Source organism: Dendropsophus ebraccatus, chromosome 7 (assembly GCF_027789765.1).
Source record: "Dendropsophus ebraccatus isolate aDenEbr1 chromosome 7, aDenEbr1.pat, whole genome shotgun sequence".
NCBI lineage: Eukaryota > Metazoa > Chordata > Amphibia > Anura > Hylidae > Dendropsophus > Dendropsophus ebraccatus.
Genome location: NC_091460.1, coordinates 80,248,566 through 80,274,126, shown reverse-complemented (window position 1 = coordinate 80,274,126; position 25,561 = coordinate 80,248,566). Strand labels below are relative to the sequence as shown.

At 46.8% G+C, this 25,561-nt stretch overlaps 1 protein-coding gene across 5 annotated transcripts in view; it reads left to right on the top strand.

Annotated features, from left to right (window-relative positions):
• Positions 1–25,561, top strand: part of CLCN3 (chloride voltage-gated channel 3) — a 70,336-nt gene that overhangs the window by 21,069 nt on the left and 23,706 nt on the right. For 3 of the 5 annotated variants that reach the window (XM_069977818.1, XM_069977815.1, XM_069977819.1), the window contains exons 3-4: positions 22,557–22,714; positions 24,827–24,926. In XM_069977818.1, the coding sequence (XP_069833919.1) occupies positions 22,557–22,714; positions 24,827–24,926 (258 nt within the window). Of the gene's footprint in view, positions 1–2,323; positions 2,537–22,556; positions 22,715–24,826; positions 24,927–25,561 lie in introns of those variants that run through there. The other 2 variants (XM_069977820.1, XM_069977816.1) reach the window with 1 other exon arrangement.

The window sequence follows — 25,561 nt, the reverse complement described above, 5'->3', positions numbered from 1 at the left end:
AGGCCGGGCGCTGAGATGTGATGCTGTGGGCAGTAGGTGGCAGTGTAGGGGCAGGGAGGCCGGTCACTGAGATGTGGGCAGTAGGTGGCAGTGTAGGCGCAGGGAGGCCGGGCGCTGAGATGTGGGCAGTAGGTGGCAGTGTAGGTGCAGGGAGGCCGGTCACTGAGATGTGACGCTGTGAGCACTAGGTGGCAGTGTAGGGGCAGGGAGGCTGGGCACGGAGATGTGACGCTGTGAGCACTAGGTGGCAGTGTAGGTGCAGGGAGGCCGGGCACTGAGATGTGAGCACTAGGTGGCAGTGTAGGTGCAGGGTGGCCGGGCACTGAGATGTGACGCTGTGGGCAGTAGGTGCAGGGAGGCTGGGCACTGAGATGTGGGCAGTAGGTGGCAGTGTAGGTGCAGGGAGGCCGGGCACTGTGATGTGACGCTGTGGGCACTAGGTGGCAGTGTAGGTGCAGGGAGGCTGGGCACTGAGATGTGGGCAGTAGGTGGCAGTGTAGGTGCAGGGAGGCCGGGCACTGAGATGTGGGCAGTAGGTGGCAGTGTAGGTGCAGGGAGGCCGGGCACTGTGATGTGACGCTGTGGGCACTAGGTGGCAGTGTAGGTGCAGGGAGGTCGGGCACTGAGATGTGACGCTGTGGGCACTAGGTGGCAGTGTAGGTGCAGGGAGGCCCGGCACTGAGATGTGGGTACTAGGTGGCAGTGTAGGTGCAGGGAGGCCGGGCGCTGTGATGTGACGCTGTGGGCACTAGGTGGCAGTGTAGGTGGAGGGAGGCCGGGCACTGAGATGTGGGCAGTAGGTGGCAGTGTAGGTGCAGGGAGGCCGGGCACTGTGATGTGACGCTGTGGGCACTAGGTGGCAGTGTAGGTGCAGGGAGGCCGGGCACTGAGATGTGGGCAGTAGGTGGCAGTGTAGGTGCAGGGAGGCCGGGCACTGAGATGTGGGCAGTAAGTGGCAGTGTAGGTGCAGGGAGGCCGGGCGCTGAGATGTGGGCAGTAGGAGGCAGTGTAGGTGCAGGGAGGCCGGGCACTGAGATGTGGGCAGTAGGTGGCAGTGTAGGTGCAGGGAGGCCGGGCGCTGAGATGTGGGCAGTAGGAGGCAGTGTAGGTGCAGGGAGGCCGGGCACTGAGATGTGGGCAGTAGGTGGCAGTGTAGGTGCAGGGAGGCCGGGCACTGAGATGTGGGCAGTAGGTGGCAGTGTAGGTGCAGGGAGGCCGGGCACTGTGATGTGACGCTGTGGGCACTAGGTGGCAGTGTAGATGCAGGGATGTCGGGCACTGAGATGTGATGTGACGCTGTGAGCACTAGGTGGCAGTGTAGGTGCAGGGAGGCCGGGCACTGAGATGTGGGAAGTAGTGGGCACTAGGTGGCAGTGTAGGTGCAGGGATGTCGGGCACTGAGATGTGATGTGACGCTGTGGGCACTAGGTGGCAGTGTAGGTGCAGGGAGGCCGGGCACTGAGATGTGGGCAGTAGGTGGCAGTGTAGGTGCAGGGAGGCCGGGCGCTGAGATGTCGGCAGTAGGAGGCAGTGTAGGTGCAGGGAGGCCGGGCGCTGAGATGTCGGCAGTAGGAGGCAGTGTAGGTGCAGGGAGGCCGGGCACTGAGATGTGGGCAGTAGGAGGCAGTGTAGGTGCAGGGAGGCCGGGCACTGAGATGTGGGCAGTAGTGGGCAGTAGGTGGCAGTGTAGGTGCAGGGAGGCCGGGCACTGAGATGTGGGCAGTAGGTGGCAGTGTAGGTGCAGGGAGGCCGGGCACTGAGATGTGATGTGACGCTGTGAGCACTAGGTGGCAGTGTAGGTGCAGGGATGTCGGGCACTGAGATGTGATGTGACGCTGTGGGCACTAGGTGGCAGTGTAGGTGCAGGGAGGCCGGGCACTGAGATGTGATGTGACGCTGTGGGCACTAGGTGGCAGTGTAGGTGCAGGGATGTCGGGCACTGAGATGTGAGGCTGTGAGCACTAGGTGGCAGTGTAGGTGCAGGGAGGCCGGGCACTGAGATGTGAGGCTGTGAGCACTAGGTGGCAGTGTAGGTGCAGGGAGGCCGGGCACTGAGATGTGGGAAGTAGTGGGCACTAGGTGGCAGTGTAGGTGCAGGGATGTCGGGCACTGAGATGTGATGTGACGCTGTGGGCACTAGGTGGCAGTGTAGGTGCAGGGAGGTCGGGCACTGAGATGTGATGTGACGCTGTGGGCACTAGGTGGCAGTGTTGCTGCGGACAGGCAGGACATTGATCACGGCCAGTCTGTAGCGTAGCGTGTGATGTTGGGTGTGAGCTGTAGGCGGCAGTGTACGTGTTGGAAGGAGCGGCGAGAGGCGGAGCACGTGGTGACGTCATCGGGTAGACTACGCGAGAGGCGGCACACGGGGCAGGCGCTGCAGAACATGGCAGCTCACCGGGTCGGCCCCGCTGTCCCCTAATACCGCTCGGGGATCTCGCCGTTGGACCCTCCATGGAGACCCCATCGGATCCCTACCTTCCCTATGACGGCGGAGGAGGGGACAGTATTCCTCTCCGGGAGATACATAAGAGAGGTACGGAGCGGGCCAGCAGCCTGTGTTATTCTCCGGGGGGACAGATCATCGGCCGCTGAGTACAGTGCTGGGCGGGGAGGAGGCGGCTCTGCTCGGCTGGTAGATAGAGCTGTAGACGAGCACGGATTGTAGGGCGGCGCTGCACGGTTCTTCCCGTCTCCTACACGTTATAGATCTGCTCGGGAACGGTCGTCAGCGCCATGACATAACGTATGTGTCACCACCCGTACTGGTGGCTGTACGGCGGGCGCTGATAGGCTGCGCACCTTTCCATCATAGCCAATCACAGCGCGGCATACAATCCCATACATCCCTCTATTGCTGAGGGTACAGGTGCGACGTCATAGAACGTACAGCCAGTGACGTCATACTGGTGGTTATGTGAGGTATATACAGGTGATGTCATAGTAATATACAGGCGGATGTCAGCCATAGTGATGTCATAGTAATGTACAGGTGGATGCAGCCACAGTGATGTCATAGTAATGTACATGTGGATGCAGCCATAGTTATGTCATAGTAATGTACAGGTGGATGTCAGCCATAGTGATGTCATAGTAATGTACAGGTGGATGCAGCCACAGTGATGTCATAGTAATGTACAGGTGGATGCAGCCATAGTTATGTCATAGTAATGTACAGGTGGATGTCAGCCATAGTGATGTTATAGTAATATACAGGTGGATGCAGCCATAGTGATGTCATAGTAATATACAGGTGGATGTCAGCCATAGTGATGTCATAGTAATGTACAGGTGGATGTCAGCCATAGTGATGCCATAGTAATGCGGTTCAGGGAAGAAACAGAGTGCTGCACATCACACCTATGGCTGATACTAGTGCCGCTAGGCTAAATGAAAAACACATCAGAATTTTGTGTATGCATTGATCAAGCCATACTGCCCCATGTACCTCGTGCCGGTATCTGATACACATGGGTCCCTGCACTAAGTCCACACCGTGCCAGTCAGTGGCCACCAACCCCGCAGGCGTGAACAGCCAGGGAACGGGGGCCATGGGACGGCCCTGCGACCCCCATGCCACAGGACCAGACCCAAAAACACCACACCAGAACCCGGCCAGCACCGCCGGCGGAGAAGGTCGCCCCCAAACAGCACAAGTCTGGATAAGGTATTACACTCACCATAGCTGCAGCAAACAGAATGGGGTAGTAATATAAGATGCCATAGTAATATACAGGGGCATGCAGCCATAGTGATGTCATAGTAATGTACAGGTGGATGTCAGCCATAGTGATGTCATAGTAATGTACAGGTAGATGTCAGCCATAGTGATGTTATAATAGTATACAGGGGGATGTCAGCCATAGTGATGTCATAGTAGTATACAGGGGGATGTCAGCCATAGTGATGTTATAGTAGTATACAGGTGGATGTCAGCCATAGTGATATCATAGTAGTATACAGGGGGATGCAGCCATAGTGATGTCATAGTAATGTACAGGTGGATGTCAGCCATAGTGATGTTATAATAGTATACAGGTGGATGTCAGCCATAGTGATGTTATAATAGTATACAGGGGGATGTCAGCCATAGTGATGTTATAATAGTATACAGGGGGATGTCAGCCATAGTGATGCCATAGTAGTATACAGGGGGATGTCAGCCATAGTGATGTCATAGTAATATATAGGGGGATGTCAGCCATAGTGATGTCATAGTAATATACAGGGGGATGTCAGCCATAGTGATGTCATAGTAATGTACAGGTGGATGTCAGCCATAGTGATGTCATAGTAGTATACAGGTGGATGTCAGCCATAGTGATGTCATAGTAGTATACAGGTAGATGTCAGCCATAGTGATGTCATAGTAATATACAGGTGGATGCAGCCATAGTGATGTTATAGTAATGTACAGGTGGATGTCAGCCATAGTGATGTCATAGTAATATACAGGTGGATGTCAGCCATAGTGATGTCATAGTAATATACAGGTGGATGCAGCCATAGTGATGTTATAGTAATGTACAGGTGGATGCAGCCATAGTGATGTTATAGTAATGTACAGGTGGATGTCAGCCATAGTGATGTTATAGTAATGTACAGGTGGATGTCAGCCATAGTGATGTTATAGTAGTATACAGGTGGATGTCAGCCATAGTGATGTCATAGTAGTATACAGGTGGATGCTAGTTGTAATAGTGTCCTATCCATAGACACATAGATGGCAGCCAGGGATCTGTGATCCTCTGGACCAGCAGACAAGCATTTCCACATGTGCACATGGGGAACAGGTGAGGAAAGCTTCTGCTTAAAATTCCTGACAAAATAGGAGCAGAATTCAACCCCCATTGTCTTCTATAGGATTCCTCTAGCGGAACCTGCCCAAAGAATTAACATGTGAATTCTTTTGGTGGAAAGCGGATCTGCGGCTGAAAATTCTGCTATGTGAATAAGAGAGGGGAAATCCCATTCAGCACAATGGGACATTGCTCTGTTCATATTTTACAGGAGGAAACTGAGTGGCTTCTGCTTCCTATGTCCCCTCCACTACTGTCTACTATTGTCTTTGTCTGTTCAGACTTAAGGTTCTATGACACCCAAGGTGTAATAGCTATTGTTAAAAGGGCACGATCAGCGGACGTGCACAATGCTGGCTGATCCTTTCATCATGTCTGCTGTCCACAACTTCACAACAGGAGCGGCGGCAGCAGTGAGTGGGGAACAAGGAGCAAGCTAGTGCTGAGCTGACAGGTCGGTGCACGCTTGCTCCTCTGTATTCCCCCATGTAATAGGTCTCTAGTTTGTTGCAGACATTTCTGTGACTTTCATGTGAATGGGATTTGCAGAAATTCATTGACCTGTCATGAGGACAACCCCATTGTATGGAAAGAGTACCTGTTTAATAAAAATAACTTTTTGACATGTCACAGCATGTGTCTCACTGCTGACACCGCTCTGATCAGGAGATAGAGCCGGGGAGAGATCAAGACAGCAGCAGGCGATCAGCTCCTTGGTCAGCTGCACATTCCCTCAGTACTCATAAAGTGAGGGATGGGAAACCTTCGGCCCTCCAGCTGTCACAAAACTACATCTCCCATCGTGAGGCATGATGGAAGTTGCAGTTTTGCAATAGCTTGAGGGCTGAAGGTTCCCCGTCCCTGCTTTACACAGACAGATTTATTTGGCAGATTTTTGAAGACAAAGCCAGGAATGGATGAGAAGAGGAGAAATCTCAGTCTTTCCTTTATGACCTGTTCCCTGTTTATAGTCTGTTTCTGGCTTTGGCTTTAAAAGTCTGTCTGCTAAATCTGTGTAACTGCACCCTAAGTCTGTGATCCCTCTCCAGCTATATCTTCTGATCAGAGACTGTGTCGGCAGGGAGACCCGCTGTGGCCAATAACTTGTGACATTTCATAAGTTCTTTTTAGTGGCCATGCCCAGAATATTTATGCTCCGGTAAATATACCCTTGTTTGTCTATTAAAGGACAACTCCTGTGGGGACCACCGCCCCCACCCCCCTCCCCCCCCAAAAAAACACAGACACACACAGACCGCATACTCACCATCCCTCCGGTGACGATCGCCACTCCATTCGCCCGCCGTCCGCCTCACCGTCACCGCCGTTCAGCGATGTCTCTGACTTCCGGGTCCTGGGGATGGAAAAGGCTGTCAGTGCGCTTGCGCCCCGGCAGCCTTTTCATTGGCTGGAGCGCATCACATGGCTTCCAGCAACCTCAGCCAATCAGGGCTGAGCAAGCTGGAAGCCATGTGATGCGCTCCAGCCAATGAAAAGGCTGCTGGTGTCGTCACCAGATGCCGCCCGGGAGAAGAGGACCGTGACGATCGTAATAGGTAATGTATATATTCTTTAACTTCCAGGCGGGGGGGTCGGGGGTCCGAAAGTGGGGGAAGGGGGCCAGACCGGGTATTTAACCACATTACAAAGTTATATAACTTTGTAATGTGTGTTAAATAAGCTTAAAAAAAATTTCGTGGGAGTTGTCCTTTAAGACATGCCATTAGCGTTTCCTAAAGCCTGGTCTGTGAATATGTATCAGAAGTAAGCAGGTTTGTCATTCAGCGATTGGGTTAGTATCTGGGGGCCATATATATATATATATATATATATATATATATATATATATATATATATATATATATATATATATATATTCCTTTAGATTTCCTAGCTGACATTTCAGTCTGACTATACATTACAGGTATATGTTGTGATACCATCTAAAAGGTGCTCTGGGGATGACACAGTCTGCCTGTGGCCTAGTATACATGTTATCTGTGGGACACCACCACATAGTCTACCATGTATTTGTAAGGCTGGTTTCACACATGGCAGGTTTTTGTGCTAAAGCCAGGAGTGAATTCAAATGGGATGGAAAATATAAGGGGAGGACTTGTACTTCTCTTTCCTGTTGGATCCACTTCTCTGAGATCTGTGAAAGCAGCCTAAGTATTGCAGAGAGTGGGCATGCTTGGGGCTTTATTCCGCTTATACCTCTAGTCTGTGTTCTAGACTCTGAAGTATGTATTAGTTCTGGAATGTGTAAATCCCTTCTTGCCGTCATAATGGGAATAACACGCGAGGAAACTCAGAGTGACTGCATAGAGACATGTGTTCGGAAATTGGAAAAGGAAGTTTAACCCCTTCCAGACATTTGACCCACATGTGCATTTTAATGTCAGAAAGTGTATGTACAGCTGGCTGAGTAGCTGAAGCTGCAGGCTTACTCACTGTCAGCAGCTGGGATCAGAGGTACTCCAATGAGAGATCAGTGCTTCTAAAATCCAGTCCTCGTGGCCCACCAACACGTCACGTTTTGAGGATTTCCTTAGTTTTTCACAGGTGGTATAATTATACCCAGCACATCAGGTATTATCAAAGGTGTTCTTTGTATGGGATATCCGCAAACATGACCTGTTGGTGGCCATGAGGGCTGGATCTGAGAAGCACTGCTCTAGATCACAAGTGTCAAACTGCGGCCTTCCAGCTGTTGCAAAACTACAATTCCCATCATGCCTGGACAGCTAAGGCTCAGGAGGGCCTAGGGTTTGACAACCCTGCTCTAGCTGACAGTGTAATGGTGTGACTTTAAATTATTTTACTCATTCCTTCCTCCCCACTAGATCTATAGTAGTTGTATACTTACCTGATGCGTGTCGACCATGTTTTCTTCTCCACCCACCATCTTGTGTCAGTCACGTCATCTGATTTATTCCGAGAATGTGGCTGGCTTAACTCCTCTCCCTAAGTTAAGGTGGTTTTACACGGAACGATTTATCGTTCGAATTTGCACGACAACGATCGAATTCGAACGATAATCGTAAGTGTAAACGATCAAGCGACGCACGAGAAATCGTTCATTTTGATCTTTCAACAAGTTCTCAAATCGTTGTTGATTGTTCGCAAAAAAGTCGCAGATCGTAAACAGTCTTTCAACGATTTCACCTATGTGTGAGAGAGGCTAAAACGATCGCATAACTATTTTTCCGTACAATGTATCGTTCCGTCTAAACGCTGATCATTATAAAAAAAACATTGTTCATTCAAAATCGTTAATCGTGCGATCAGGCGAGTTATCGCTGCGTGTAAAACCACCATTAGGCATGCCCCCCTCCATAGAGGGACATGTATGACGAGACCTGGAGCGTGTAGGAGGGGTGGGAGTTTTAAAGATGGGCCGGATGATGACGTGATTGGGACCGAGGAGCGTGCTGAGAGCCGAACCCGGAAGTCAAGAAAAAATAAAGACTCCGATCGGAGGTCTGAGGGGCCCAGGAACGGTGGGAAATCTGAAATCTGACTAAATTTTTTGTCAAATCTAAGTATTGGGTGAAATAACCACATCCTTGTCCGTTAAAATGGTTAATACATATGGGACTGTTATGTGGTTTTAATGATTTTAAGCCAATGAGGAAAACACCATACTTGGAGCATGTTGCAGCAAAATAAAATGAAAAATGGCCACTGTAACTGACCCTAAAATTCCCAATATAGTGTTGACTGTATTTTGGTATAAAATTTAAAGCAACTTTGTACCCACAATCTGACCCCTCAAACGGCATTTTTCCTATTCATCACCTGTCTGCGTACTGCACAGGTGCATTAACGATCCAGCTTATGTGCAGTGTTCACACAGGTAATAAATAGGATAAATTATTCGAAGGGCATTACTAATGATGAAGAGGAGGAACAGAGGGGTGTCGCAATCCTAGGACATGGGTACTCTAGGCCACGCCAATTTGACACAGGGCTGCAAGTTTAAGGCCCCGTTCCCACTGAGGAAAGGTAGCGGAATTCCGCAACGGAATTGTCCGCCGTGGAATGCCGTTAGCCTCCTGCTCATAATGGGAGTCTATGGGAGGCGCGCGCTCCTGCCCTGTCCGCGCTGAAGAATGGACATGTTCATTCTTCAGGGCGTACAGAGCAGGAGCGCGCGCCTCCCATAGACTCCCATTATGAGCGGGAGGCTAACGGCATTCCGCGGCTGACAATTCTGTCGCGGAATTCCGCTACCTTTCCTCAGTGGGAACGGGGCCTAAAAGTTGTTTTTTAGGTCAGTAGCTGCGTCACCTGCCGAATGGACCCCAGGATAGATCTTGGATTAAAAGCAGCTATCTGAAGGTACAAGTGGTTTGGGGGGGTCAGATTGTGGGTACAGAGTCGCTTTAAAGCAGAGGTAGGAAGCCATAGAGAGATTCAGAATTTTCTGTCCTGACATCTTGGGTTCTTTAGTTTTCCATCATACACTCATACTCAATGCCTTCTTTCAATGCTGGTACCCTAACAGTGGCATACCCCCTTCCCGCCATTAAATGCCTAGAGAGTACCCATAATGATCGTACAACTGGATTGTTCCAACAGGAGACTGACCCTCTCTTGGGTACAGGCTTGTGGCCTTCTGCAGGGCTTGGTTTCATTTTTTTTTAACTAACTTGCAGACACCTCATCAAAGTAGCATTTAGTGGCAGCTTTTTATGTTTTTATCCATTAAAGGGGTATTCTGCTCGAACATAACTTTTCATATGTTGCCTTGCATGAGACTAACAGTTCATTCCATACTTGTTGTTATCTATTCAGTCTCCTTCCCCCAGTTCTGAGCTGCAGTTTTTTGCTGAAAACACAAACTGTGTGACGTTTTCTCTCAGTCTCCCTTCCTCCCTCCCTAGAAAACTGATATAAACAAGTCCCTGTCTGCAAATTTGTAGCAAATTCCTGGAGCATTAATCAGTTATGGTGCATTTACCCAGGCAGATTTTGGAAGCCAAAGCCAGTAATGTATTTGAAAAGAGGAGAAATCTCAGTCTTTCCTTTATTACCTGTTCTCTGTTTATGGTCTGTTCCTGGCTTTGGCTTCAAAAAACTGCCAGATAAATCTGCTTGTGTAAACGCACCATTAGTTCATCAGCAACTAGCATTACAGAGAATCTACAAAGGTGCAGATACAGCCTGCCAGGGACTTGTTTACAGCCGTCAACTGTCTCGGAATGGAGGAGGGGGGTTGGAGAGAAAAGCTTACACACAATTTTTTGTGTCTTCAGAAAGCATCAGCTTAGAACTGGGGGAAGGAGACCCAATAGATATTAAGTGTGGAATAAATTTAGTCTTACCATGGGCAGTAACATATAAACAGTTATACTTGAGTAAAGTACTCCTTTAACCCCTTAATGACCATGGGTGTACATTTAGGCCCCTGCTGCCTGGGCCTTAACCTCTTAAGGACGGAGCCAATTTTCGTTTTTGCTTTTAAATTTTTTCCTCCTTGTGTTTAAAAGGCCATAGCACTTGCAATTTTCCACCTAGAAACCCACATGAGCCCTTATTTTTTGCGTCACTAATTGTACTTTGCAATGACAGGCTGAATATTTGCATAAAGTACACTGCGAAACCAGAAAAAAATTCAATGTGTGGTGAACATGTATAACTTTTCTTTTATCTGATGGCTTGTAAAAAATTCAAACCATTGTTAACAAATATGCGTTCCTTAAAACCGCTCCATTCCCAGGCTTATAACGCTTTTATCCTTTGGTCTATGGGGCTGTGTAAGGTGTCATTTTTTGCGCCATGATGTGATCTTTCTATCGGTACCTTGATTGCGCATATACAACTTTTTGATCGCTTTTTATTACTTTTTTTTTTCTGGATTTGATGCGACCAAAAATGACCAATTTTGCACTTTGGGATTTTTTTGCGCTTACGCTATTTACCGTGCGAGATCAGGAATGTGATTAATAGTTTGGGTGATTACACACGCGGTGATAGCAAACATGTTTGTTTATTTACTTTTATTTATTACATGGGAAAAGGGGGGTGATTCAAACTTTTATTAAGGGAGGGGGCTTTTTATTGATAACAACACTTTATTTTTTTTTTATTTTATTTTTTTTTACACTTATACTAGAAGCTCCCCTGGGGGACCCCGGCCAGAGCAGGATGTGTGGATCGCTCCTCTGGGAGCCGTCCCTGTAGATACCAGGGACGGCTGCGTACAGTGATCGAATGCAGCTGTCAACTTTGACAGCTGCATCCGATTACTGAATTAGCGGGCACGGCGATCAGACCGGGCCCGCTAATAGCCGCGGTCCCAGGCTACACGCGGCACCCAGGATCGTGGCGTTCAGAGCAGGGTTGCCGCGCGGCCCCGCTCTGAACAACTCTTAAGGACGCATGACGTACGGGTACGTCATGCGTCCTTAACCCCTTAAGGACCGGGCCTGAAATAGCCTTAAGGACCGGAGCAAATTTTATGAATTTGACCAGTGTCACTTTATTCATTAATAACTTCGGGATGCTTTTACCTATCCGGCTGATTCTGAGATTGTTTTCTCGTGACATATTGTACTTCACATTTCTTGTAAATTGGAGTCGATACTTATAACGAATCTTTATGAAAAAACCCAAAATAGCTTGAAAAATTGTGAAAAAATGCATTTTTCCAACTTTAAAACTTTTCTGCTTATACAGAAAATGGTTATACCACATAAATTATATATTAAATAGCATTAGCAACATGTCTACTTTATGTTGGCGGCATTTATTAAACTATATTTCATTTTTTTTAGACAATAGGAAGCTTAAAACATTAGCAGCAAATTTCCAAATTTTCAGTAAAATTTCAAAATCAGATATTTTTAGGGAACTGTTCAGGTTCAGGCCAGGTTCAGACTATGTAAGTGTGCGGCTGTAATTGCGGCTGTAATTGTGCGGCGGTATTTTTGGTGGTTCATGCGTACGCTGGAAAGTATAGGATATACGGCTGCACAGTGCACACTATGTATGAATCTACGGCCCGATCGTAAACGGACCCATAAAAAATGAACAAGACCATTGTTTGTGGCTGGAAACGCGGCCGTGGATTGACAGGCGGTCCTCGGACAGCACCGACCGCCATTTTTTTCCGGGTCATCGGGCCACCGATGGCCCGGAAAGGTTCCGATCGCCGCTATGGGCTTATCAGCCAATAGCGGCGATCGTCGGCATGGGGGGGGTTAACAACCCTCCATGCCGTCAGGGAGAGATGGCCTGCTATGTATTATAGCAGGCTATCTCCCCCGATCGGGACCCGGCCGGCCGCGGCGCCCGTTTAAAGGGCCGACGTACCGGTACGTCATGGGTCCTTAAGTGACAGTGATCCATGACGTGCCGGTACGTCATGGGTCCTTAAGAGGTTAAAAGGTTTAAGAGTCACTGTCGTTAAATTTTTTTTGGGCAGAAATCAATAGTCCAGGCAATTTTAAGAAACTTTGTAATTGGGTTTATTAGACAAATATGCCATTAGCTGCATGTAAAAAGCCTTTTCCCAGGTCCCCTCCTCTCCTTTCTGTCATCCACTGCTCAGAATCAGGAAATATCTACTGTTTTTTCTTCAGTCGGATCTCTCTGATCTATGAAGAGGGGAGGGGAAGGAGCGAGATTAGCGGGCAGCTGAGAGCCAAGAACCAAGGATTGCTCAGTGGGGGACCTATCCACTGTCAGAGGAGAGAGCCCATGATGTCAATGTAAATTAACTCTTTGTTGTCCTGTTTTGCTTCCTCTACTTTCTCTCTCCATAGGAAAACCATAAAGACAGGGGAAAGCTTCAAACTGCTTTTTCATGATAAAAATTAATTTTTTGGCTAATAAACCCAATTACAAAGTTTTTAAAATCGCCTGTACTGTTGATTTCTGCAATAAAATTTTTTAACAGTGATACTTTTAAGGCAGAAGAATGTAAATGTATGCCATGCCGGGGTCCCGGGCTATAGAGCGGGCTTAGGAGCTGAGCCCTCACCCTCAATGGCGGCATTTAAGGGTAGGAGCATCTCCTGTTACTTACCGATTGGGACCCCTGCAACATGTCTGCAGGGGTCCTGATCGCACTACATGATCACAGATAACACTGATCCCTGCTGTCCTATGGCATAGCAGTGATCAGTGTAAGAAATCTAATGTATGTATGTAAAAGTCCCCTAAGAGGATTTAAAAAAAATAAAAATAAATGTTTTAAAGAATGTTCCAAAGCCCCTCCCCCAAAAAAGTGAAAATCGCCCCTTCACATTTTATACATAAAACACATAAAAATAATAATTAATATGTAATATACCGTAGCGTGCATAATCGTACAATCTATTAAAATAAAACATTACTATTCCTGCATGGTGAACAGTGTGTACAAAAAGCGGTAAATAAACTGAGATTGCTTTTTTAAATTACATTTTATGTAAAAAAAAATAAGCGATCAATACGTTTGCGTTAGAAAAAAAATGTTACAAAAAAATGTTGCAAAAAATTATGCCCCTTACGACCCCGTAGGTGAAAAAATAAAAGCGCTATAAGAGTCTCAATAGGGCCATTTTAAATATACCTATTTGCATAAAAAAAGTTTTACTGCTAGAAATAGTAAAACGTTAGAAAACCTAGTAAGCATGCATATCGCTGTGTTCAGACCGACCTATAGAATATGGTAAAACTGACATTTTATTTTAAAGTGCATTACATAAACACGGATTTTGACCCAAATTCACCCCATAAATGATATTTTTGGGGGGTTCCGTCAATCACTTTATGGCAGATTGAAAGACGCAATTACAAAGTACACCTATTCCTGGAAAAAAAGCCTTTACATGGCCCTGTAGGGTTATGGGTCTTAGAAGGTGAGGAGGGAAAAATAAATGCAAAAGTGACAATTGGCCTGGTCCTTAAGGGGTTAAGGTACAATAGAAACACCAGAATGAAGAACTGCAGCTTTCTGCGCTATGGGTGCAGTCCTCCTATTCCTAAGCTGGTGACATTTCTGAAAGTTACTGGTTTAACTTGCTGCCATTTCCTGTCGTTCAGGTATGTGAAGCAACCTGACCTGAAGGATTGGTTTAGGTGGTTCTGATCTGTGATCTAGAATAAAATCCGCTCTGTAAGCAATGTAATGGGGAAGGAGAAGGTATTGTTACCTTTTAAACCCCATACATCACACAAAAAGGAATAAAGTTTTGTCAGTTTTCTGTATTTGCATGAAGCGGACATGTTATATTCCTAGAATGGAAGCAATTTTTAGTTTACTCTAAATATGTAATTGGGAACTTTTTTTTTGCTTCCTTTAACACTTTCAGGCCCAAGCCTGTTGTGTCTTCTGTTTCTTTTGTCCAACTCATTCCCTTTAAAGGGGTGCGCCAGCATGGGGGCACTTTCTGGGGGGGACCGGGGAGGAGGTGGCTGAAATAAGACGTCCACTCACCTCCCCGGTTCCAGCAGTGGGTCACTCCGGTACCCGGTTACCGGCTGCTTCCTGGTGTCTGACACCGCCTGAGACGCTACGTCTCAGGGCCGCTCAGCCACTCGGTGAAGGAGGCAGGATCCGAGCGGACTTCAAACGCATCCCGCCTCCTTCACTGAGTGGCTGAGCGGCCCTGAGACGTAGCGTCTTTGGTGGTGTCAGACACCAGGAAGCGGCCGGGGACCGGAGCGCCGCAATGAGTGACCTGCCGCTGGATCCGGGGAGGTGAGTGGACGTCTTTTATTTCAGCCACCTCCTCCCCGGTCCCCCCCAAAAAGTGCCCCCACACTGGATAACCCCTTTAAATGGAATCTGTCAGCTGATTGGCACTCTTCTGTGGCCCCCGCTTTTCCAAGCTCCTGGCTGGAATGCCTCCTCTATCTCCCCTCCCAGCTTGATTGACATCTAAGGGTAGATTGACATCTAAGGGTAGGTTCACACTCCGGAATCTGGGCGGATAAGTTCTGGCGGATTCCATGGCTCGTACCCGTTCACGGCGGTGCGCCTATCTGCTGAAATAACTGGCGTCTCAATTATTTTGGCGGATAGCAGAATCAGCCTGCCCATAGAATGGGTTATATGGAGCCTCGGTGCACTGAGGGTTATCCCCTTGCTCCTACAGGATGCCACCTCATGAATATCCATAACACTGCGCTGTGGTGAGTGGGGGCAGATAATGACAGCACTGCCCAGCACAATTATGAATATTCATGAGGTGGGTCGGTGCACTGAGGGCTACAGGTGCACAAAAAATTACATATAAAAAAAAAATACCATCAATGGTGCAGTGGACCTTGTAAATAAGGGTATGGCCAGACTGTACATCCCTTGCCCTGTTAGGGCTGTTTTGAGTTATCTTGCATGCCCAGAGCATAGGTGTATTATACGCCATGGAGAGGCCATAGTATAGTGTAGGGTCTTCCCCGATATATGGCCTGCTTTTAATTATTTTCATGTCTGTAGTGGGTCTGTATCTTGCCATTGCGGTGACCTGTTGCATTTTTATGTGTTTTTCTATTATGAGTTAGCCAGTTTGAGAAACCTGGGTCATAATGTCTTTTTATACTAATACGTTTGTGTTCTGTTCTCTGTGTTATTAATTCAGAGCATATAATATTGCTCCATCCTTTTTGATTCTCCCTGTAGAAAATGTGTGCATTTGACTCCAATAAGAATGTGACCGTCAGAACTTTGCTCCACATCCTATTAATGGAAATGATTAACTTTGTGTGTGTATAGGGTAGAGTACAGCCACCCCTGTTGCCTGATGATGATCTGGTTGTGTTCTGGACCTGCTCTGATATAGGAAGCATCATGACAAGTGTCCTCCAGACTTACCTAAAGTTTCTTTTATTCCTCTATTTGATAAAGGATCCTTTACCAGGGGCTGTCATAGGGCAAATGAGCGTGCCTGGGAATGCTGGCTGATGGCAATTGGCCAGGTGAAAGGACCATCAATTAGAGAGTAGTACAAAAGTGATTCCAGCGCTCCGGAGAAGTTAAAGGGGTATTCCCCCCCAAGCGCTAAAAAATGAAATGCTCCCAAACCTAGCTGGTCTCACTTAACAAGTCTCCCTGAGTATTTTGAGCCGTCTCCCATCTTTCTAGCTGCTGACGTTCTGGTTCAAAAGTTTTTCTAAAAGACCTGTTTTATGTCCAAGATGGTGCCGGCCAGGAAACTACATTTCCCATCATGCAGTTCTTCTCCCTTAGCTTTCTTTCCTGCCAACTGCTCCTCATTACTACATTGCGTGAGTGAAGTGGGGCTAGGTATCATTGCCATAGAGCAGTCAGAGAGGGAGACTGATGTGCAGCAGTGCCTGGTTAGGTCTCTCTGATAGCTGACACCCTTCCCAGTCCTGCTGCAGGATCACTGTCTGGCCTGTGTAGCCCATCCATGATAGCAACCACCTCCTCCCCTGACCCATGCTTCTCACTGTGTCATTCTGGTCTCCTGCAGTCCCGTCACAGCTATATGCAAATGACAGAGTCTGGGCTTCACACAGAGAGAATGAAAGAGATAAAAGCCAGGGGGAGGGGGGAGAGCTGCCCAGACCAGGCTACACAAACAGTGAGGGAGAATGTTATCAGCATAGGGGGGAGGAGGGGGGAGAGCTGCCCAGACCGAGCTTCACATACTGTGAGGGAGAACGTTAGCAGCATAGGGGGGAGGAGGGGGGAGAGCTGCCCGGACCGAGCTTCACATACCGTGAGGGAGAACGTTAGCAGCATAGGGGGGAGGAGGGGGAGAGCTGCCCGGACCGAGCTTCACATACCGTGAGGGAGAACGTTAGCAGCATAGGGGGGAGGAGGGGGGAGAGCTGCCCAGACCAGGCTACACAAACAGTGAGGGAGAACGTTAGCAGCATAGGGGGGAGGAGGGGGAGAGCTGCTGGGGACGAGGGAGAAGGAAACTGATCAGCACTGCTGTGTATGCTGACAGAAAGAGACACACAGTGAGGAGGTGGAGCTAGAGTTCGGCAGCAGGGGCTGTCAGGTGTCCTCACTTCAGCCTATTGACGGGAGGGAGGACACCTGACAGCCGACTCCGAGGGTGGGGGCCAGGAGAGGGAGCGTGTCGGGGTGGACTGGACTGAGCTCATTCTCTGCATGCACGTGGGGTGAAGAGACAGGAAAAACAGCAAAAGGACACAGAACACATCATAACTTGTATTAGCCAATATGTGAAGCTGTGATGGGCTTTTACATAGTGTCAAAAAGATTTGGGGGGGAATACCCCTTTAACACATCATACTTTATTTCTTATCCAGGTTAAAAACTTGCTGCTTATTCATCAATTAGCCTACAAACAAGAAAGCACTAATTTGTTGGCTGATTGGATGTTTTTTGCAGTTCAATCAGGGCATATTTGGCAGCTGCACCTGACCCTTTGTAAACTAGTGTTGTATACCCAACAATAAAGCCCATTTTACATAGGCTGATTATCGGAAATGAGCGTTGCTAGAAAGCTCCTTTGGCTGATAATCGGCAGATATAACAGTGTCTGCAATAAGGCGAGGAGTTCTAAAACGTTCCCTTGTCTGCTGATGGCAGCTTTGTGTCTTGTACATTTATTGCTATTTCTCTGTGTAAATATGGGATGCAGTCTGGCTGTACGATTACTTGTGCCTTGCACAGCCCCATATCGGACTGTGTGTATGAACACTTAATTGGGTTGCACAATTGATTGTGCTTTGTAAAGGGCCAGCAAGCATCACAGAATATGGCTCTTGCTTGCTGCAGCCTATCACCCAATGTAAGAGGTGAAAAATAAGGGGGCAGGTCAAAGGTGAGTGTGTTTTTATTTTATTTTTTTTTCTCGTGATTGCTTTGCAAAGAAACTTTGTGTGTTCTGAAATCATTTCTTTTGTGGCCTATTGTTTCTCTAGGTGCTTATCTGGTTGACTTTATACTGGACATACTTGTTTTTGGATTTGGTTTCCTCTTTTAGGGTGGGTTCACCTGCGATACTCCGTACAATTACAGTCTCTGGCCCTGCATGCTTGCTGAAGATTTAGGCCATATTTAAATAATGCTCTGCTGGGCTGGTAAAAAATATAAACTGCAAATGCTTACCTGCACACTCTCCCTCTGTGGGCCCTTGCTTCAGTCTCCTGGTCCCGGCTCGCTGACCTCCTGCTCGGCCAATCACTGTCTGAGGTGGAACAGCACACTGATTAGCTGACAGCGGGCCGTCAATCAGTGCACTGTCCAGCTGCAGCCAGTGACTGGCCGAGCGGGAGTCAGGACCAGCAGACTGAAGCAGGAGCGTGCAGAGGGAGAGTGTGCAGGTAAGCATTTGCAGTCTTATATATTTGCCAGATCGTCAGAGCATTAGTTAAATATGGCTTTTAATACATCTTGCAGCAGAATGAAAATCTGCTACCAGAATGCAGGGCAATAGACTGTATTTGTACAGTGTATCACAGAGGATTTCACAAAGAAACTTGCAGCATGAAATCCGCTGCGAATGTGGTACATGTAAACACTCCTCGGGGTGTATTCTCACGTACAGTATCACACAGTAGATTTCACGCTGTGAATTTGGTGGTGAAATCCGCTGCAATACTGGCTTCTGTTTATGGAACTCTATTCTCACACCAAATTTTTATTCCACTGTGTAACTGTCATTTAAATGTTTTTTTTTCTTTTAGAAATCAATAAATTTTAATAGTACAAGCAATTTTAAGAAACTCTGTAATAGGTTTTATTAAGTAAGAGAGCTTCTGTACTCAAAAGTTCCCCCCCCCTTGAGAAGAGGCAGGATTTCTGTCTCTATTATGTTTTATGGAGAGGGGAGAGGGGCTGAGTGAGCACGAAGAGGAGGAAAGGCAGCCCTGCAAAACACTAAATCCTGCAATCTTCTATCACCAGCTCCCAGATAAGCACTGACCTTTCTGACTCCAGCGTTTTATGTGCCCAGACAGTCTCCAAACTGTACAGCTGCTTCTCTGCTCTCCCTGCTCACCCATCTTCCTCTGCCCCTCCATAGGTTATAATCGACTCAGCAAACCTGTCTTCACTTTGCTCCTCTGTAATGAAGTCTGCTTTGCCTGATAGGTAGTGAGGCAGGGAAACAGATTTTTGAGTACTGAAAGAGTTTTTTTTGCCTAATTAACTCTTACAGAGTTTCTTAAAATCCCTTGTACTATTGTACTATATGTTTTCGACAAAAAAAAATGTAAATGACAGTTACACTTTAACTTTTACAACACCAAGGAAACTTTTTGCCCTTAGAACCACATTGGGCTTTAAAAATTAATGCTTAAAAATTCCCAAATAAATATAGAAAAACCCCAAAGTAAAACACAACATTTGAGCCACACAATTATTTTTCAGATAAATAATTCATAAATTTTATTTATAAAACCATAAAGAAATAATTTATAAAGTACGCATAACATTACTGTTTAAAAAGGAAGCAAGACAGACATATACACGGCATAGGGGGAGAGACTGCACGGTCCACACATGTAAACAATACTAAATAGGTAACACACTTTGGCCAACGGATTTTATATACATCAAAGTGCTAAGTGCATAGTGCCAATAGAAAATAACGGAGGCAAAGTGTGTTTGTAATGAAGATGGTCAGTCCCAAACTAGTAATTTGTAAAAATAGTATGCATTTGTGTGAACATATATAACCACACCAAGGGAAAAGGTCCCGTAGATAGCAAGTGCAGAAGTACGCAAGGGACAACTGGATAAAGGTAATTGGATGCCACACAATGTAGAGGAATAGGGCTTAAAAACATTTACCACATGCAGCATTTACCCTTAGGAACACCCCTTTTAGTGTTGTTTACATGTGTGGACTGTGCAGTCTCTCCCCCTATGCTGTGTATGTCTGTCTTGCTTCCTTTTTAGGGCCAGTTCACACTCAGTAAACGTGGCGTAATTCCGTGGCAGACCTCTCCGCCACGGAATCCCGCCGTGCTCAGTGTGCTGCTGTAAGTGAATGAGAGGGCGCGCGTTCATCCGCTCCCTCTCCTCTCCTCTCAAAGAATTAACATGTTACCTCTTTGAGCGGAGAGCGGCGGCAGCGGATGAGCATGTGCCCTCTCATTCACTTACAGCAGCACACTGAGCGCGGCAGGATTCCGTTTTGGAATTAAGCCATGTTTACTCAATGTTAACTGGCCCTTAAACAGTAATGTTATACGTACTTTATAATAATTTCTTTATAGTTTTGCAAATAAAATTTATGAATTATTTATCTGAAAAATAATTGTGTGGCTCAAATGTGTTTTTTTTTTTTTTTTTAAACTTTTACAAGTCTGGCACTATACAGTCTCGCAGCGGAATTAAAATTCGCTGCGAGAATGGAGTGCCTTAGACTTCAGTAGAAACTAGTATTGCAGCAGATTTCACTGCCAAACACAGCGTGAAATCCACTGCCATACGATATGTTTTACTATAGGCTTTAATATATAGTTTTTTTTGTCGTCTCCTGTATACTGCAAGATTAGGCCAGCACTGCATGCGGTTGAAACCACAGCCCTTGCATTTTCCAATGTGTCTTAAAATGCATGCGGCGACTGCAGTGTGGAGATGAGGCCTTATGGCTGCCGGTGTGACCTCGCTTGCACAACTCCCCCCATAAGATTGCACAATCTTTTAACTGCTTGCTTCTGTCCTTATATTTTCCTCTTTACGGTAAGACATATAGGGGGTGATTTATCAAACATGGTGTAAAGTGAAGCTGGCTCAGTTGCCCGTAGCAACCAATCAGATTCCACCTTTCATTTTCCAAAGAGTCTGTGAGGAATAAAAAGTGGAATCTGATTGGTTGCTAGGGGCAACTAAAACAATTCTACTTTACGCTAGTTTGATAAATCTCCCCCATAGCATCTGAAAAAAGCGGCCCTAAGTAATGGTTTTAATGGAAAACTGCAGTTTTATTAGGGCTGGGTTCACACAGTGCTTCATAACAGTCTTGCTGTAGCTTTACAAGGTAACGCGTTTAACAATGATTCCACTGTGTGATAAACACATCGCAAAACCATGGTGCTTTGTGGTATAATGCTCCCTTCTCCATTCAAATTGCGAAACAGCAGGTAAAAGAATTGAACCTGCTCATATAGGCCGAAAGGGCAGAAGACATTGATTAACAACATCTCTTTATTACCCCTCTCCACTTCGCTGTTTTTGGGTAACTTTAAATTTTCCTACTATGCTAATTTGGGCGTTTAGTGCACTGGTTGGTACTCTACCCCACAGATCCGCCCACGGGCTGGGGTAACAGTGCCTCCTCATGAATATTCATCCGGTGCTTTGCAGTGACAGAACTAAAGGCTGCTCATCATTATGAGTATGGATCAGTGCCAGGCAAAGTTTAAAGGCTATATTACATGGCATGATAAGGAGAGGGAAGTGAGCACCGACCTGTCAGGTCAGCACTCTCTTCCTTCTCATATCCTACTTGCTGCCTATGCTATCGCTAGAGATGAGCGAACCTCGAGCATGCTCCAGTTCATCCTAACCAGAGCGTTCGGCATTTGATTAGCTGGGGCTGCTGAAGTTGGATAAAGCTCTAAGGTTGTCTGGAAAACATGGATACAGTCAATGACTATATCCATGTTTTCCACATAGCCTTAGGGCTTTATCTAACTTCAGCAGCCACCGCTAATCAAATGCCGAAAGCTCTGGTCCGGATGAATGCTGCTGCTGCCTTTCCTATTATGTGGAGTACAGAGCAGCAACCTGTCACTGACATGATTGGGATCTTTCAACGTTTTGAAAGACCACAATTGGCCAACATCTTGCATGCTGGCAGATCACTGTCTTTTAACAGGCCCTATTACACCAAGCAATTATCAGTCAGAACAGCTGGTAATCAACCAAGGACGTCTGATAATGGTTTGAGGTAATAGAGCCTTTAGTTAATTTAATCGTCAGGAGGGTGGCAGTCATACCCCTGGGCCCTCATGTGGCATAGTATCCTCTGCCACATTAGAAAACAACAGTGTTATGAGAGAGGCAGGAGGTGTGAGAGTCCAGAAGCTTCTAGCTACTGTATGTTTTCTGCTACAAATGGAACCTTTTGAATCCAGTTTGGATAGAGCCTGTGAATAGACAGGAAGACAGTCACTTATCTAGTATGCTTGTCCATTGACAGTAACTCCAGGGCTGACATGACTAATGCATCCTGCTTTCCTGAGGTCATCTCCCATATGGCACATGTAATTTGTTCAGACGTCAGATAGCATATGATGATAGCCTCCTGGTAGTTGTAACAAGATCAGTGTTTATTGGTGAAGAACAGTCGGCTCGCCCTTTTAACACAGTGATAACCAGCCAGAAATAGTCACCATACTGCTGGTACTTGGTAATAGTATCCTAGTGATGGCTTTCTAATGCATACATTGTGAACCCTATAGCAGTTTGCGCCCTCAGACCATGATGGGTTCAGGCCAGATAGTATTAATGAATTTATAGTAGATATACTAAGGTTCTAACTCCATATGGACATATCGGCCAAATATTCACAGCTGTGCCAACTTATCCTACTTCTATTTCATACCATGATGCATTCAGCTGCTATATGAGACGGTTGACATATTACTGTATGCCGCCTAAGGCACAAGAAGACAAAGGTGTGAGTCATACTAACCTTTATTTTTATGCATTTGATGCCGTACAGATATTTGTACACGGAGGGGTTGTAAGAGTTAACCTTGTCATCCCCAGCCTACATTATTGTGCTTGTAACCTTCTTTTTGAGTAACTTTGTATATGTCATATTTTAGTAACCCCTTAATAAAATACTGTGTATTGCTTCCTAGGAACACATTATACCATGACTAACGGAGGAGGTATCAGCAGCTCTACTCACCTGCTGGACTTGCTGGATGAGCCTATTCCAGGGGTTGGCACATATGATGATTTCCATACCATTGACTGGGTGCGAGAGAAGTGTAAAGACCGGGAACGCCATAGAAGGGTAAAGAGATAGATTTATTTTATTTCTGCATTTCTTACATGGGAGCTGAACTCTCACACCATGCCGGGGTGGGGGGGGGGGTTGGAAGAGTGCTCTGACTTATACAGCACTGGACATACCGCACACAAACCTGAGCAGCGCTTACAGCTCAGATCTCAGACAGGGAGATAGAAATACCGCAAATGCAGTCCTGGCAAGTTGAGGTCTGTTAACCAACACCAGAGACTGTATTGGATTAGAGAACCCTCCCGGGGCCAGCATACAGGGAGACCTGATGCAGATGTAGGGAGACCAGGCAGCGCATCCAGCCCCTTAACCCCCCCCCCCCCTTCCCTCCTCCGGTCAGTGAAGTGGTAAATGGTAGTGGGTGGAGTGAGTACAGTGCAGTGCCTAGGACAGGGTCTTATTGTGCCCGCTCGCAGTCCTCTACCCAGTTCCCTCTTGCCTGTCTCATACAAATCCCGCAACCTCTACTGGGGGTGTAGTGAGACCTGGCAGCGCTGTCAGGTATGAGATGGGTGAGAGGGAACTGGGCAGAGGACTGTCACTTCAATACAGGTGACATGGGATACATGTTGTTCACGGATTCCACTGATGTGGCATCCGTGGAGTCAGTGAAACACTGCTCCCATAGACTTCTATTGGGGGATCCGCCTCTGCACTAGGACATATCCTATTTTTTTGCAGCATGGATCGTGTGAATAGAATCATAGGATAGCAGCACCCAGAACACTTCCCAGACATTCTTTTACACCCCCCTCCCTGGAATGTACAACCCGAAAACTTACTTTATAAACTTGGCGCCCTGTATGTAAATTGCCCCCAAGTAGTCGTCTGAGCGCTGAGCCGTCGGCAAATAGTCACTGTCTCCTGGGCGTTCCGGAGCGGTAATCTGGCCCCCCTGGGCGTGATTAGCCTGCATAGTTGTGGTGATGTTACTGAGAGGCGCGCGGCCCCTTGCATCGGCACGCCTACGTTCTTGCTGCGCTTGCTGGGTCCACTCTGCGCCGTACTGTGCAGGTGCAGAATAGCCTTGAACTAATTGGTGGAGATCTGGCAATGAGTTGAAGGCTATTCTGCACCTGCGCAGTATGGCACAGACCGTACCAGCTGTGCTATGCATGAGCTGCGCAGTAAGGACGTAAGCGTGCCAAAGTTAGGGACGGCGCACATCTCAGTGATGTCACCACAATCATGCAGTCTAATCACGCCCAGAGGGGCGTGATTACCACTCCAGTACTCCCAGGGGACAGTGACTACTTGTCGGAGGCTCACCGTCCAGATGACTACTTGGGGACAATTTACATACAGAGTGCCAAATTTATACAGTAAGTTTTCAGGTTGTACATTGTAGGGAGGGGGGTGTAAAAGCATGTCTGGGAAGGGTGCTGCTACAGAACATTTCCATAGCAGAACAGGCGTGTTTTAGGTGATTGGTTCCCTTTGATTGCCTGGTTTTTATTTAGTAAAAAAAGTTAAAGGACAACTCCCACAAAAATTTTTTTTTGCTCATTTAACACACATTACAAAGTTATATAACTTTGTAATGTGGTTAAATACCCGGCCTGGCCCCCTTCCCCCACTTTCGGACCCCCGACCCCCCACCCCGGAAGTTAAGGAATGTATACATTACCTATTACGATTGTCACGGTCCTCTTCTCCGGGGCGGCATCTGGTGACGAGCCGAGGGGCGGTCCGGGTCTTCTTCCTCCTCGGCGTCTTCATGCAAAGTGAATGGGGATGAAAAGGCTGCTGGTGCACATGCGCACCAGCAGCCTTTTTATTGGCTGGAGCGCATCACATGGCTTCCAGCTTGCTCAGCCCTGATTGGCTGAGCTTGCTGGAAGCCACGTGATGCGCTCCAGCCAATGAAAAGGCTGCCGGTGCGCAAGCGCACTGGCAGCCTTTTCCATCCCCTGGACCCGGAAGTTGGAGACATCGCTGGATGGCGGCGACGGAGAGGCAGACGGCGGGCGAATCGAGTGGCGATCGTCACCGGAGAGATGGTGAGTATGGTGTCTGTGTGTGTCTGTGTTTTTTTTTTTTTTTGGGGTCCCGCGGGAGTTGTCCTTTAAGATACAGGTTCTATAAAATGTTGTTTTTCCTCTGTAGATTAACAGTAAGAAAAAGGAATCTGCGTGGGAGTTATCAAAAAGTCTTTATGATGCGTGGTCGGGATGGCTGGTTGTAACCCTAACTGGATTAGCATCAGGTAATGTTCATGTGACGTCTATTTGTTGCCTTTAGTATGGGTTTATAGGTTTGCAAAAGGATAGATGTGTCACTTGAAACATCAAATCTGCAGCTTTGTATTGTTACTAGTCATGAGTAAACTGGTATTTTACAAATCAGAAACTACAGAGTGGATTGTAACCACATCTAACCTATTAGCAGGATTGAAACAATTATGTATTGTGTGTGTTTTATTTTAAAAAAAAAAATGTTTTCAAGGATAAAAACAAAAGCATATGCTGTTGATAGTTGATCGACAGTGTGTAATGCCCAGCACCCCCGCGATCAGCAGTTCTGCGTCCACACTAAGGGTGCGTTTACACGTACAGGATCTACAGTGATACTTTAAGCATGTGTGGGCACTCAAAAAAATCATGCATCTGTATACAGTGAGATCTCTGAGAAGACTGGGTAACATTGCATTGAAAGGGTAGGTTGACACGTACTTAATATGCTACAGATTAAATGAAAAAGCTGAAATATGCAGCACAGCAAATATATGTCAAAATTGGTCTTCTATGGGGTTGGTCTTCTCAAAGAATATGGCTATGTAATATATCTTTATCAAGCAGACCGAAAATCCATCACCAGAAATCTGGCCTGAATATAGCTACA